This window comes from Jatropha curcas, chromosome 5, assembly GCF_041381405.1.
Source record: "Jatropha curcas cultivar XTBG-Jc1 chromosome 5, XTBG_Jcur_1.0, whole genome shotgun sequence".
Classification (NCBI taxonomy): Eukaryota; Viridiplantae; Streptophyta; class Magnoliopsida; order Malpighiales; family Euphorbiaceae; genus Jatropha; species Jatropha curcas.
This window is the reverse complement of record NC_143155.1, coordinates 951,476-964,648: the sequence shown is the minus strand read 5'-3', so window position 1 is coordinate 964,648 and position 13,173 is coordinate 951,476. Positions and strand designations below refer to the sequence as shown.

The following is a 13,173-nucleotide window of genomic DNA, read 5'->3' as shown; positions in this document are numbered from 1 at the left end:
TGATAGTGTTGTGCCGAAATGCTGCCGAATTTTTTTCAATAAATTCAATATGTAGAATAGTACACTTACCTTTATATATATATATATATATATATATATATATATATATATATATATATATATATATATATATATATATATAACCTTTGTATTGAATAAATGAACTTAGTTATTTTACATTTATCTATAGTTCCCCCTTATTATAGAAATAACCTTAGTTAGTTATAAGTGTAACTTGAACATTACATTAGTGGCATGTTTTAAGGCTAGATCAGACTAATGCAATTACATATAATTTACCCTTGATAAACACATTGTTAATTAGGTAACAAAAATGCAAAATAATCGAGATTGGATGTACTGGAGGTTCGAGGTCAATGGGATATTAAGACAAGAGTTCCTGCACGGATTGGAGGCGTTTATACAGTTTGCAGTTGGTAATCCCAGTTTTATGGATGGGAATAAGTTGAGGTGTCCATGTAATCACAAGAAGTGTCGAAATCGAGCCTTCTTAGACATCGATACAGTAAAACTTCATTTGTGCAAAAATGGGTTCGTGGAAAATTATTACGAATGGATACATCATGGTGAAGCTCGAGTTGCCAGTGGGTCAGGCCACTCCATTCCGGTAAGTTTAGAAGTTCAGCCTTATCAATTTCTGTATGGTAATCAATGCAATGATATGGTAATCGATGCGAGTAGAGTACAATTTGATTGGGATAATATGGAGGAATCGCCAAATGTAGCAGCACAACAATTGTTTGACATGCTAAGTGCAGCTAACATTGAACTGTGGCCTGGATGCAAGAATCATTCAGTTCTGTCTGTTGTTGCACGATTACTACACATGAAAGCAGAGCACCATTTTTCAGAAAGGTGTTACGATGATTTTGTTCAGTTAGCAAAAGAAATGTTACCTGAAGGCCATTCAATGGTTGATAATTTTTATCAGACAAAAAAATTAGTTCGGGGATTGGGACTACCGGTAGAAAAGATTGATTGCTGCCGTAATAATTGTATGATATTCTGGGGTGTTGACTCGGAATTCAGAGAATGCAAGTTTTGTAATCTTCCAAGATATCAACGGCGCGGTCAAGGGACTGGTAGAGTACAAAGGGAGAAGGCTTTCAAGAAGATGTATTATTTCCCTCTTGTTCCTCGTCTTCAAAGGTTATATGCATCAAAGGCGACAGCTGAACACATGACATGGCATGCTTTGCATGAATATGAGGATGGTATAATGACTCATCCGTCAGACTCTGAAGCGTGGAAACATTTTGATAACATTCATCCTCTGTTTGCTGCTGAAATAAGAAACGTGAGATTGGGGCTTTGTACTGATGGGTTTCAGCCGTTTGGCCAATCAGGACAACAATATTCATCATGGCCTATCATTGTCACACCATATAATCTACCACCGACAATGTGTATGAAAGATGAATATATGTTTTTGTGTGTTATTGTTCCTGGGCCTACTAATCCAAAACATAAAATTGATGTGTTTCTGCAGCCTTTGATGGCCGAACTTAATTATTTATGGGAATATGGGGTTCAAACATTCGATATTTCGACCAATCAGAATTTCATAATGCGAGCTGCTTTGCTTTGGACCATCAGTGATTTTCCAGCATTTGGAATGTTATCTGGGTGGAGTACCGCTAGCAAATTGGCTTGTCCTCATTGCATGGAAAACACTAATGCATTTACACTAAAGAATGGAGGTAAACAATGTTGGTTTGATTGTCATCGCAAATTCTTACCAGAATCTCACCCTTGGAGGAGAAATCGACAATGCTTTAGAAAGAACACGACTATTGTTGAACCCCCTCCACCTGTGAAGTCTGGAGCAGAAATATTACAAGAAATTGAAGATTTGGGGCTTATGAAAGTTACTGAGTTGGGTGCAGATGAGGTAAATAAAATAATTGGCAGGAATAGCGGGTGGAAAAAGCGAAGCATCTTCTGGGATTTGCCATACTGGAGTTCACTTCTTATTCGTCATAACCTTGATGTCATGCACATAGAAAAAAATGTGTTTGAAAATCTGTTCAACACTGTCATGAACATTGAAGGGAAAACCAAGGATAATGCAAAAGCAAGAGCGGACATGAAGGAAATTTGTCGTCGACCAGAACTCGAGCAAACTGTACTTACTGGTAAGTTTCCGAAGGCATGTTATTGTTTAGATAAACCCCAAAGGCAATTATTGTGCGAATGGTTACGATCATTAAGGTTTCCAGATGGCTACTGTTCAAATATGGGTAGATGTGTGGACATGAGGAAGTACAGATTGTTTGGCATGAAAAGCCATGACTGCCATGTTTTCATGCAAAGATTGATTCCTGTGGCATTCCGAGAATTATTACCAGGAAAAATTTGGGAAGCAATGACAGAATTGAGTCTGTTTTTCAAGGAATTGACGATGACTGTTATCCGATGCGATGATATGGACCAATTAGCGCGAGAAATCCCAATTGTGATGTGCAAGTTGGAGCGAATTTTTCCACCCGGCTTCTTTGATTCTATGGAACATCTGCCGGTTCATTTGCCCTATGAATGTCGTTTAGCAGGACCGGTACAATATCGATGGATGTATCCATTTGAGAGGTGATTCACTAACATCTCATTCTAATGATTACATCATTTATTTGAACTTATACTTACATATTGGCATTGTACAATCACAGACACCTGCAGAAAATTAAAAAGAATGTGCGCAATAAGGCAAAGGTCGAGGGATCCATTTGCAATGCATATTTGGTTGAAGAAGCTTCCACATTCTGTTCGCACTACTTTGACCAACATGTTTCGACGTCTCAGCAGCAGCCACTATCGGCTCCTGATCCCGATGCTGCAGGCGATACCTTGCTCACCCCTCCTGGCGCTACATCACATCCAGCAGGTACTCCTCCCGGCGGTCCGACATCGGATCCTGCAGATAAGCAGCAGCATATATAGATTTGATTTCCGACCTTTTATTTTTTCATTTGTATTTTCATTTTTTAATTTGTTCAGAACAATAAAAATTACATTTTTATACTGTTCTTGAATTGCGTGTGTGTATATATGCATTTATGTCAACTTTCACAGGTGTAGAAAAATTTTGGTTTCAAAATAATATTTAATTTTTTTTATTCCCTTTTTCATTCTTGCGACCGATTTGCGACCGATTTGATACCAAAAAAAAATTTTTTGAATTTATAATTTGCGACCGATTTTAAAAAATTGCGACCGATATTCTGCGACCAAAGTTGCGACTGAATTTCCAATTAAACCACGACCAAAATTTGCGACCGCTTTTTCAATTTTGCGACCGACTTATCGGTCTCTAATTTGCGACCGATTTTCTCATCGGTCGCAATTAACATTTGCGACCAGTGATTTTGCGACCGACGTTTGTCGGTCGCAAATCGGTCGCAAAGTATAAATAGCGACCGATTTTTGCCATTTTGCGACCGATTTGTCGGTCGCAAAATGGCGTTTTTTTTGTAGTGGATGTCCCAACTCGTTGGAATTCAACATATGAATTACTAAACGAGTCTTTTTCTTATAAAGAATTATTATGCTTTTTTGTTACTAATAATATTGAGGATATTAATTTATATCCACAAAATTGGGAGATTTGTGCAAAAATTTTAGATATTTTAAAAATTTTTAATGATGCTACCTATAAATTTAGTGGGGTTTATTATCCCACATCTAATTTATTTTTACCTATGTGTATTAATATTGTTACTGCACTTCAAGAATTTCAAAATGATGATTTATTAAAAGATTGTATTTTTTCAATGAAAAAAAAACGGTTATCTTATTTTAAAAATATACCACCTCTTTATCTTGTTGCTATTGTATTTGATCCTAGATGTAGAATGGATGTTTTATGTGATTATTTGACTATTTATTATGACATATTAAATCTTGATGTAGAAGATAATGTTAATATAAATGTAGTAATGCATAAAATTAAACAAAATATTATGCAATTATATAATGAATTTGTTCAAGTTTCTAGTTCATCTACTTCTATTTCTACTTCTTCTCAATCTAATATTCAACAATTTCCAACACAAAGGGTAAGTGGTGTTGGTGTATTCAACAATTTCCAACACAAAGGGTAAGTGGTGTTGGTGTTGCTCAACAAGTTTTATTACAAAGACAAAAAAGAACAAGGGAATCCAGTTCTATTTCTGAATTTGATAATTATCTAACAACTTCTTTTGAGTTTGATGATGATTATGCAAATACAGATTTTCCAATTTTAGATTGGTGGAGTCGTCACGCAAATACTTTTCCAATTCTTTCTTTACTTGCAAAACAAATTTTACCAGCTCCAGTCTCCACTGTTGCGGTTGAACAAGCTTTTAGTCGAGGAGGAAACATACTTGATGAAACACGATCTCGTATGACACCCGATTCATTAGAAGCACAAGCATGCGTGGATGATTGGACCAAGGCCGAACTAAGAGCCCAAGAAAATCCAAAAGAAAATGAAGATTTATTTGATTTATACGATGGGTCCTCAACGGGAACATCAACCGGTGGTGCAAATAGCGATTAAGGTAAAAGGGGTGAAATTGGTATAAGGTAAGTAAGAACTACGTGGGCTTTGATTCCTCTAAACCCCAAGAGGATACGTAGGCAACTTAATTTTTTTTTAAAACAAAAAAAGAAAATTAAGTTCAAGCCCTTTTTTTTTTAAATTATGTTCAAACTTTAAAAAAAAAAATTCAGTTGAAATTTTTTTTAAAAAAAAATAATTATGTTCAACACTCAACAATTCGAGTCCTTAAAAAAATAAATTTAATTGAAGTATTTTTTAATTTTTTAAGTGTATTTTTTAATTTTTTATGTTCAAATAATTTTTTTTAAACCGGTCTTCAAAATTTAAAATTTTTTAGGTGTATTTTTTAATTTTTTATGTTCAAATAATTTTTTTTTAAACCGGTCTTCAAATTTTAAAATTTTTTAGGTGTATTTTTTAATTTTTTATGTTCAAATAATTTTTTTTTTTTAAACCGGCCTTCAAAATTTAAAATTTAAAATTATGCGATTCGCCGGAAAACCGATTGGAACCGTCGGTTTTGTAATAGGAACTGGACGGTTCCAAACCGGAATCAGAACCGGACCTTTTCGGTTCGGTTCCGGAACCGTGGCCAAGGCTAGTTTGATCACATATATTGTGAAATATATTTTTGATAAGATTGACAATGACACTATTATTCAACATTATCAAGGCATGAAGACTCATAGAATGCAAGTGTAATTCTTTTTCCTAATGTAACGACTCATAGAATGCAAGTGTAATTCTTTTTCCTAATGTAACAAACATTATAGATATTTTATATCAACTAGCTACTCATTTCCTTTTTTCCGTACTTTATATGTATTTTTATTTTTATGAAAAAGTATTAAAAGTTTGCCCTCTCATGTTAAATCCTAGCTTCGCAACTATGCATAAGATTCTGTGAACAGATTTATCTTTTTCCTCTTTTAAAATCTTTCATTTTAGCATTTAGTATATAGATATGAATGTTCTGCTATTGTAATATAAAACTTGCCAGGAGGATAAATACACAACCCATAATTCCCCCATTTCACCCTCCATCATAAATCACTCTTGTTTGGAATTTCTTCATTCTAGATTTTCTGAAAGGGATTGTTTCTTGCCACTTGAACCATTATTTTTAGGTAAATATGTATAAAATCGTCGGCAAAAGAAATGTCGTTGCATCTCATTCATATCATATATTTTCTTACTTTTCTGTTTTTATTCACTGGAAAACACAATTGATAAAAAAAAAAAAGAAATTTTAAATTCAATTGTTTTTGGTAAATTATTATTACATTATTTGTTTGTTCATCTCATAAATCAATTAAGGTTAAAATTATAAATTAAAGTAGATTATACTTATATAGACACACTTTTATTTTAAGAATATAAATTGATGATCTTTTAATTGCATATCAAATATATGTTAAAAAAGGAATTTGATAATAAATTTGAAGCAGACATATATTTTATTAGATTTAGCAATGATTTAAATAAAACTTTGTTTTGTATAAATAAATTCAAACTATAGAATTCAATTAAAAATAATCGAATTTGATTTCAGTATATTAAATTAAATAACATTCTCATTCATATTCTAATTTATCAAAATTAATTTCATTTTGTATAGAGCCAATTCACGAATTCTATCTAATGAGTCACACAAAAAACTATTAGAAAAGCACTTTTGTTAATCCATAAGCACAAAGCAAATGAAATTTAATAATACACATTTTGTGTTTTCTCAACAATAAAACATTTGTGTATAGCAAATACAATTAGCAAAACACGTTCTCCTTCTTGAATCATTGAGTAATAAATTTTAGGGCAACTTAAATTTTCATATAACCCATTTAAGTGCATTTTATAGACAGAAGATTAAACATAGAAAGCATTCATAAATGCAAAGCTCTTTCTGTGAGATCCCTCATATGCACAAGCACCCACCAAAACCATAGAAAATTAATAAATAATGAAATAATGAAAAAAATATGTCCCTAGTTAAAATGGAAAATTTTCTTGAATCATTCAGAAGAGTTTCTGTTAAAAAAAAAAAAAACAACATTAACAAGATGGAATTGCACTCCCTCCTTCATCACTTCCAGATGTTTGTTGTTGCAATTGTTGGGTTTGTTGAGATTGCTGTTCTTCTTGTTGCGATTGCAGGAAAAGCTGTGCTTGAAGATGGTGATGTTGGTCCATTTGTTCTGGTTGAATGTGATAAGGGGTATTATCGAAAGTACCTAAAGCTAAAGAAGGTGACATAGCAGCGACAGTAATCTGATTAAACCCAGTTGCATTATTAGTATTAACTGAATTAGAAGAATTAAAACCTCTATTAAACCTAGCAATCTCTTGCTGCTCCTGTTGATGCTCATAAACCTTAAACATATGTTGCTGCTCTCTTGCAGCCAAAGCTGCAGCCAATTGCTGCGCCTCATAAACTTCTTGTTGGTGCTGTTGTTGATTCTCATGAACCAACAATTGTCCTGTAGGAATACCCATTATTGGAAAACTGCCTTGTTGTATTAAGGAAGAAGGATTGCCCAAATGGGAAGGTTGAGCAGGCATATACAGTGGCGATTGAAGAGTTGGAAGCATTGCTTGATGACCAATATACTGTGCAAGCTCTTTCTTGGCAATATAAAGATCACTTTGTAGTTCTTTGAGTCTGTGTTGAAGGATTGAGATCAGACCTACACATCCATAAACTGGATCACGGAGACGAGCTTCTGCTTCATAAGCGAGGGAATTAACTGCGTCTTCTCGTTGAGTTGTGCTAAGCTCGTTTAGAAGCTTAGCGACATTACTTGCCCCAAATACTCCATGAACATTTGCGAATTTCTGAGGCTGATCTGGTGGAAAGTACGCTGCAAAAACACATTCTTGAGTGCATTTTTGTCTTCGAAATTTGCAGGCTGCACATGGCGAGTTTGGTGATGACATTATTTTCCTTTCCTCTGTAAACTAAAACAAAAATCAAAACTTTAGAAGAGAAAAAGCTCAGCCAGTGGACCTAATATATAGGTAGGTAGACATTTTATGTAGGACATCATAATTACAAACGTACATGAAGAAGCCATAAAAAGGTGTGATTGATCACTGAGAAATATGCATGCACAGGAGATTCTGGGAAACTCCATTTACATATTCTAAGAAAAAGTAGGCGATTTTATGAATTTTTTTTCTATTATAAGTAACAATAATAAAGATTTCACAAATGATAATCAAATCAAAAGGAAGATGAAGAGAAACTATATATAATAGAAAAATTAATAAGAAAAGAAAAAACAAATCACATCAGAAAAAAAATAAAAATGGAAAGAAATAATGATCCGATAACTACTGAATGGGTCTAGATTAATTACCGGAAAATGTAAAAAAATGAATAGAAGAAGTGATCTTGCTAATCGTTTCTCTGTAAAAATCCGTTTCTTTGCATAGCAGTCTCTGTCTGCGTTGTTCCTCATCAATTCATCATCATTGTGAAAATGAAGAAAACTGTAAAAGGATCCTTGAAGATCTATTTTCCATTTTTAATTTTTCCCTGAAAAATAAAATTTTATTTTATTTTTTCAAAACCAAAAATCCACACAAATCCCTTGATCAACGCACTAAAACAGAAAGAGAAAGATCAAGCTATCCATATAAATATCAGCAGAAAGTTAAGGGTATAAAATGGGAATATAGAAATAACGGAAGCAGTAGTACAGATGGAAGTAAAGAACGTTTAATATTTTATAAAAAAATATTAAAAATATTTTATATGTTTAGTTTCTTGGGCTCTTACATATTATTTGTATGTTTGGTTTCTTGGGCTATTACAATCAATTTTATAAACCATAGTCGTGTGCATATCATTTAAACAATCATATCCATGATTACTAAGTTTCTTTCTTGGATAAAGGAATCTAGTCTGGAGTTGAGACTGCATGTAGTTGTGAAATGAAATTGTAAAGTTGCTTACCTCTTTTTACAGTGTCTGGATAATGGTTTTGCTAGGGTTGCTGCTGGTAGTTGCCTAGTACAAAATCCCGCTCTTTATAGCATCACTAATTAAAAATATGATTTATCCTTTCAATTTCATTTAATTTGTCAATGAAGTTTTTGCATTTTTTATGTCAAAGTGTGATTTATATAGTTAGACGAATATAACCATCGAAATAAAATCCGAATTTTTGTGTTTGGTGCGATAAAAAATGAAGCATTCAATTTTCAAATTTTAATATAACTAAATCAAATTATATTAAAAAGTGAATTAAATTCGCTACAATTGTTTTTAAGGTTGTCCTCTCTCTTCCGTTTTTCTGTTCTTGCTCGGATGTAATTGGAGGGTTCAGTAATGTTTTCCAACATCGAACCGAAGGTGCAAGAAGAGCCAAGTGCAGATCCACTTGTTTTCGAAGCGGCTCCAAAGAAGCGGAAGGTTGTATTTGCAGCCAATTTGTGTCAGGCCCAAATTCAGCCAACAAGATGCGGGAAAGGTGGCCCAATCTTTAAATTAGGCCTTGACCAATTTGAAAACCAAGAACGAAGCTTCAAGAATTTGCTGGAGAAAGCCCAAATCCTGACTCTTCTATGTTCTTCCACTACTGAATACACAAGAAATCACCAGAATCTCCTTCTGCTTCCTATAAATATCCCTTCCATTCTCCCTATTCCAGCATCGACAGCAAAAAGAAATTCGCAAGCTACTTTCTCCGCGATCAATCAAATCTTCTCTAAGCGATTCACAAATCAGAAATGGCTCTGATTCCAAGTTTCTTCGGTAACTCACGAAGCAGCATTTTCGATCCTTTCTCTGCTTTCGACGTTTGGGATCCATTCAGCGACTTTTCTTTCCCTTCATCTTCTTCGATCGTCTCTCGTGAAAATTCTCCTTTTATTAACACTCGCATAGACTGGAAAGAGACTCCAGAAGCTCATATATTCAAGGCTGATGTTCCCGGGCTGAAGAAAGAAGAAGTGAAGGTAGAAGTTGAAGATGACAGAATTCTCCAAATCAGCGGAGAGAGGAATGTGGAGAAAGAAGACAAAAATGGTACTTGGCATCGGGTGGAACGTAGCAGTGGGAAGTTCATGAGAAGATTCAGGCTGCCGGAGAATGCAAAGATGGATCAAGTAAAGGCTTCAATGGAGAATGGAGTTCTTACTGTGACTGTTCCTAAGGAGGAAATCAAGAAACCAGATGTCAAGGCTATTGACATCTCTGGTTAAGCGATTTGCTCTCTTGTAAATTCAGCTGGGGCTTGTTAGAGATGAAAAGAAAGTGTTGTGTGTGTGTTCGTTCTGAAAGTTACATGTATGTGTGATTATCTACAGCATTGTAGATTATATAAATAAATTATAATTTTGCAAGAGACGATCCTGTTCATTTGTTCTTATCCTTACTTTTTCTGTTAAGTTCAAAAGCAACAACCAACAAGAAATGGAATTTGTATCAGTGACAAGTATAGAATCATAATGCTTGGCTTTTTATAAGCCTGCGGAACAAATTTTTACACGTTTCTGCTTTGGCTAGTAAAAATTATCAGACTAGCAATAGCTCAAAAGCAATAAAATTGTCAAGAGTAATGGCTCATTTTCGATGTAAGAATTGTGACCTTGTCACCGACAAGTTTTGCAAAATGCATCCATTGCAGGAAATGGTGCCTGGAATTTATCTCCTCGGGTTTAAGAATCTACACATCTTGATTTCGCAAGATTCAAAGCTGTGACAGAATTGACAGCAAACATTCAATGTCAGAACTCCTTGAGCCCTCATTTTGGAATCAATCAGCCCAGTACAAGCAACAATAAGAATTTCCATCATTGAAAATAGGCCCACTGTATATATTTATACTAGCTCCCTCCAGTAGCATATTCGATGAGGACACCAGCTGCAGCGCATGGCTTGACAAGAAAACTCCCAATTCTGACATCTATGTGACCTTGGGCAGCTTGGTTGCCATGAATGAAGAGCCGCTAAATCAAGTTCTCGTTTAGGTGAAGGAAGTATGCAAAGAGTTAGCTAAAGAGCCAATTTGTGGATCTGAACGGATTGAATTGTTTCGTAAAAACTCCCTGAGAAATTCAGAGAAGCTGTGGGAGAGAGATTGCATTGTAGTATTGGCAACAAAGAGAAAAGTGCAGCACAAACTTCCTAGTATAATCGTCATAACTAGCACCAAATCACTCCCCCACCCTAGCACTAATGCTTCACAACAATCATAAGCAGCATATCCTATCATTTAAATAATCCAAGAATGCCATGAAATCCGCAGTCAAGGAATTAATATCCTATTTTCAGTAAGACCAATAAATATTTATATAAATTAAATCTAACACACATGGTAAAAGCCCATGATTTTAGCTTAATCAGTTAAACATACTTGCTTGAAACAGTATAACATTGTTTTTGTCGATTACTGATTACAGGATATGGCTGCGCAGGTTCAAGGGACTACCCATCATTGATTTGTAACTTACAAAGCCCTTATGCAATTGACAGAAAAAGTACTCAATTTAACTGCCTTGAGGAATCATTTCCAGGACAGCTCACGCAGAAATATTAAGCTCCAGTCTTTATTTATGATTCCACCGGTAAACTTATGAAGGAGGCTTATTACTCCATAATATCTTCATCGACTGTTAGCTTGTGAACAAACAATATATCAAATATATATATAGCTTGGGAAGCATGGCTTCCATAGATGAGAAGCAACTAATAGAAATGCTCCATTGCCTAGCTGAAACCAATGAGCCTTTCTTGTTCATAATAAAATCTAACTCATTTCATTGCTCGGAATGGATTGAATTTATATAAGGCTGCAAGAAACAGAGGTTTGATGGTGAAATGGGCACAACGAAGATCAAGTGTTGGCAAATCTGGGGAGTCGTTGCAGTTTTAATTCTAACAAAAGCTAACCTCAGCTTATGCAAGCATGTGAGACGTCGGTACCTGGCTAAAAAATTAGCAAATGAATTAGGAAGATTAGAAAGAGCAGTGATTAGTCTAGTGAGAAGTGCAGAAGAAAAGAAATGAAGCAAAGTGCGCTGAAATTCAAGAAGGAGATTAATGTTTCGCTGAAATTCCAAGATTCTTCCAATAGTTTTTTTTGAATGGTTTCATAGCATTTATTCCAGACAACGAACTTCTTCTAGCTTCTAGCTAATATTACATATAGAGTCGTAAGAGTGTAATAATGTCTTGAATGAAGTATTTTTGTTGCTCTAAGCAGGTGGCGTTTATTCGTTTTCGAGATTAATACCTCTAATTCTCATGTAAGTAAATATTCAAACTTTGGTTTCTTGATGCAGGTTGAAACGAGAACCATTTGTCAATCCATTCATTAGATTAACAAAATCTATAAATAACATAGCTTTTGATTTCATTAACTTGGATATCTACCCAAAAAAATACAAAAAAAAACCACTGCAGTACATTATGTTAAACATATCCACAGCATGACAACCATAATTTCATCAAACACTTTCAACATACCACAAAAACCCACTCCTCAAAACACACAAACACAGACAAAACATAAAGAACACTTTGACATTCGTTACATATTAGTAGGTACACTCTCGCACTAGAGGGATGACACTTGACTTGAAAATCCTTAACCAGAGATCTGAATAGCCTTCACATCAGGTTTCTTGACCTCTGCTTTAGGCACAGTCACAGTAAGAACCCCATTTTCCATTGAAGCCTTAACCTGATCTATCTTTGCATTCTCCGGCAACCTGAATCTCCTAGAGAACTTGCCGCTGCTACGCTCCACACGATGCCAAGTGTCATTCTTGTCTTCCTTCTCCATATGCTTCTCTCCACTAATTTGCAGCACTCTATCGTCTTCAATCTCTACTTTCACTTCTTCCTTTTTGATCCCAGGAAGATCAGCCTTGAAAACATGAGCTTCTGGTGTTTCCTTCCAATCTACGCGAGTACTAACAAAAGCAGAGGTTTCACGAGGGAAAAGCGAAGAAGAGGAAGAAGAAGAAGGAAAAGGGAAATCCTTGAACGGATCCCAAATGTCAAGAGAGAAAGGATCAAAGATGTTGGTCCTCCTGTTACCGAAGAAAGGAGTTAGCGACATTTTTAGCTTGAAATCGGAACAAGATCGCTTGAGTGCTCTGATTGCAGAGAACTTTTTCTGCAGTGGATAATGAATTATACCTTGACGAAGAGAAGATGATTTTCGTTATTTATAGTGAGTAGTCGGGGCATTCTAGTACATTCCAGCTATACTAGATTTTTCTAGTGGACTTGAAGAATGTTCTGGATTGTTTTTAAGCGCGTTTATTAAAGGTTATTGCCTGTGAAATGGTATGCTTTCTAGATGGATTATGGATCACTACAACTTGGAAGTGAAGGATGCTTAATGGGCCAGTAAATTAGCACAGTCGGCCCAAAACGGTATTCAAATCAATTTCAAAAAAAGAAAAGAAAATTTTTCGTTGGTTTCCAAAATTAAAAAATATTATTTTAAAAAGATATATGTTTTTTAATATTTTTTATTTCTTATTTCGATATAATAAAAAAATTATTTTAAAATATTAAAATTTTATAAAAAATTTAAAAAATTTGCTATTATAATTTAAAAATGTAAAATTGATAAGCTACTAGTAACATGATTGGT

At 34.5% G+C, this 13,173-nt stretch overlaps 3 protein-coding genes across 4 annotated transcripts; 1 reads left to right on the top strand and 2 right to left on the bottom strand.

Annotated features, from left to right (window-relative positions):
- Positions 1–6,530: 6,530 nt before the first annotated feature.
- On the bottom strand, positions 6,531–8,168 carry LOC105629891 (LOB domain-containing protein 10). 2 transcript variants are annotated; one of them, XM_012211536.4, is made up of 2 exons: positions 7,918–8,168; positions 6,531–7,516 (listed from the first exon to the last, which is right to left on the bottom strand). In XM_012211536.4, the coding sequence occupies exons 1-2, from the start codon at positions 8,017–8,019 to the stop codon at positions 6,614–6,616; spliced, it is 1,005 nt and encodes a 334-aa protein (XP_012066926.3). In that variant the 5' UTR covers positions 8,020–8,168; the 3' UTR covers positions 6,531–6,613. The 2 variants fall into 2 exon arrangements, with proteins under 2 accessions (XP_012066926.3, XP_037491336.1); XM_037635408.2 differs by having other exon boundaries at positions 6,531–7,509; positions 7,918–8,157.
- Positions 8,169–9,198: 1,030 nt separating this feature from the next.
- LOC105629890 (17.3 kDa class I heat shock protein) lies at positions 9,199–9,907 on the top strand. The gene has a single exon (XM_012211535.4). The coding sequence runs from the start codon at positions 9,293–9,295 to the stop codon at positions 9,764–9,766; it is 474 nt and encodes a 157-aa protein (XP_012066925.2). The 5' UTR covers positions 9,199–9,292; the 3' UTR covers positions 9,767–9,907.
- A 1,958-nt stretch (positions 9,908–11,865) lies between these two features.
- Positions 11,866–12,793, bottom strand: LOC105629889 (18.1 kDa class I heat shock protein). The gene has a single exon (NM_001308792.2). It carries the CDS (start codon positions 12,628–12,630, stop codon positions 12,154–12,156), a length of 477 nt encoding a protein of 158 aa, NP_001295721.1. The 5' UTR covers positions 12,631–12,793; the 3' UTR covers positions 11,866–12,153.
- Between the last annotated feature and the right edge of the window lie 380 nt (positions 12,794–13,173).